The sequence below is a fragment of the Cebus imitator genome, unplaced genomic scaffold, assembly GCF_001604975.1.
Source record: "Cebus imitator isolate Cc_AM_T3 unplaced genomic scaffold, Cebus_imitator-1.0 Scaffold306, whole genome shotgun sequence".
NCBI classification, from domain to species: Eukaryota; Metazoa; Chordata; class Mammalia; order Primates; family Cebidae; genus Cebus; species Cebus imitator.
Window position 1 is genome coordinate 911182 of NW_016107621.1, and position 2399 is coordinate 913580.

Below are 2399 nucleotides of genomic sequence, written 5' to 3' on the forward strand. Positions count from 1 at the left end.
TTTTTCTGAGACGGAGTCTTGCTCTGTTGCCCAGGCTGGAGTGTAGTGGTGTGATCTCAGCTCACTGCAACCTCTGCCTCCCATGTTCAAGCAATTCTCCTGCCTCAGCCTCCCAAGAAGCTGGGATTACAGGCATGCACCACTACACCCGGCTAATTTTGTATTTTTAGTAGAGACGGGGTTTCTCCATGTTGGTCAGGCTGGTCTCGAACTCCTGACCTCAGGTGATCCACCCACATCAGCAAACACCGTCACTTCCAACTAGAAAGTGCTTTGTGGCCAGGCGTGGTGGCTCATGCCTGTAATCCAAGCACTTTGGAGGCCAAGGCGGGTGGATCACCTGAGGTCGGGAGTTCAAGAGCAGCCTGACCAACATAGTGAAACCCCGTCTTAGTAAAATAAAAATAAAAATAAATAAATAAATAAATAAAAGAAAGTGCTTTGTAAACACAACAACGAGAACACATGGACACAGGGAGGGGAACAACACACACAACAAAATTTAAAAACAGGTGAACATAATTTTAATAATATTTTTATTAATACTGATATGCTCAAAATATTATTTCAACAAGTAATCAAACTTATTGAGATGTCTTATGTTCTTTTCATAATGCTAAGCCTTTAATATTTGGTGTGTATTTTATGCTCACAGCACATCTCAATTTGGAGTCTCCATGTTTCAAGCGCTAAATAACCACGTGTGTCTGGTGGCTGCCATACTGGACGGCGTTGATCTGAAATCGCATCTGTATGCATCTCCATCATATCTGCAGAGGCTGCCATCTCAGCTGCATACCTGAAGCTCATCTGCAAAAGCACCTGCAACTTCTCCACAACCTCCCACATCACCTGCAAACACACCCTCAAGTCACCTGCAAACACACCCACAGCTCACAGGCCAATGCCTAAATCTCACTGCAGGGATCTTCAGAGAAAGCGCTTCTCAAAGGAGTAAACTTGATTCCGCATCTGATTTGACCTGCGACTCACCCCTCCCCTCTGCATATATTTGCATCTCATCTGTATGTTAACCTAAATGCACTGGCGGAGCCTCAGATCGTCATCTCAAAGTCAGGCAGCTGTGGGGCTGGGCAGGCCTCCAGGTGTTCCTCCTCCTGCTTCCTCTGGGGCTCTTCATCCTCTTCCTCTTCCTCGCCGCTCTCCTCCTCCTCCTCCTCGTCCAACATGGTGACCAGTTCCTCCCGCAGCGCCCCCATCTCCAGCCCCAGGCGGCACAGCTGTCCCAGCAGCTGGACATCCATTTGGCGAAGGTTCCCCTACCGGTAGGAAGGGGGTGTCACAGGGATGCCACCCCAGAGAGCAAGGGGGCTCTCCAGGACCTGGGTGAGAGCAGGGCCCAGCTCACATCCTGGCCATGGCGCCTGGGCAGGGTCCTCACAGTGCCCCTGGACCCTAACCACCTTCCTGCTTCTCAGAGGGTGTCTTCATCTCTAACTCTGTCTCTGCCTTTGTCTCTGCATTTCATTCTCCCTGACTCCTCTCTCTCTCCCTCTCTCTCTCAGTAATATGTCTCTATCTCTGTCCTTGTCTCCCTTTGTCTGTCTCTGTCCCCATTCATTTTTTCTTTCCATGCCCCCGTCTGTTTTGCCATTTTTCTGCCCCTGCCTTTGGCGCTCTCTCTCTCTCCTCTCTCTCTCTCTTGCTTTCTCTCCTCCCCCAACCAATTGTCTCTCAGGTTCAGTCTGAGTCTCTCTGTCTCTGTTCCTGCTCAGTCTCCTCCTTCCCTCTCTTTTGGGATCTCTCTGTCCCCACCTCCATTCCTGTCCCTCCCTCTATTCCTGTCTCTGTGTCTGTACGTGCCTCTCATGTCTCTGCTTCTGTCTCTCAGGTTCCTTCAATCTCTAGCTCTATTTCCATTCATTTCCACTCATTCTCATTCCCTCTCTCTTTCTCTTTCCCTTCCAAACCCCTCACTCACCAGCTCCTCCCAGGTCCACAGCAGACTATCCCAGGCACCTCCAGCGTCTGCCCCTGCAGTCTTGAGGGTCTGGCCAGGGATTTCCACTGGGGAGACCTCCCTCAGGGCCCGGGGGGGTGGGCCCAGTTCCGGGGGCACCAGTCCAGCCTGACTCAGCTGCCTCCACAGCTCCATCGTCTCCGGGCTCTGGGTGCCAGGAGCAGGAAGTAGCAAGGTCCAGGGCAGCCCAGTCCCCCGGGGAGCTGTGTGCATAGTGCAGAGTAAAGGGCAGAGGGAGTGGAATGGGGGTTCCTGGCAAAGGCATCCCAAAGTCCACTCTTCAGAGAGAATCAGCTGGCCTTGCGCTTTTTTCTTTTCTCCTTCTGAAGTCTAACCTCAACTCTGCTCGCAGGGTTCAAACACAACCTCTTGCAGAGGTCAAACTCCGCCCCTCCCTGCCTATCTCAGGCCTGACCCT

At 51.8% G+C, this 2399-nt stretch overlaps 1 protein-coding gene across 1 annotated transcript; it reads right to left on the reverse strand.

The window, feature by feature from the left end:
* Positions 1-519: 519 nt before the first annotated feature.
* Positions 520-2186, reverse strand: ERICH4 (glutamate rich 4). The gene is made up of 2 exons (XM_017502922.2): positions 1943-2186; positions 520-1280 (listed from the first exon to the last, which is right to left on the reverse strand). Exons 1-2 carry the CDS (start codon positions 2114-2116, stop codon positions 1056-1058), a joined length of 399 nt encoding a protein of 132 aa, XP_017358411.1. The 5' UTR covers positions 2117-2186; the 3' UTR covers positions 520-1055.
* Positions 2187-2399: the final 213 nt, after the last annotated feature.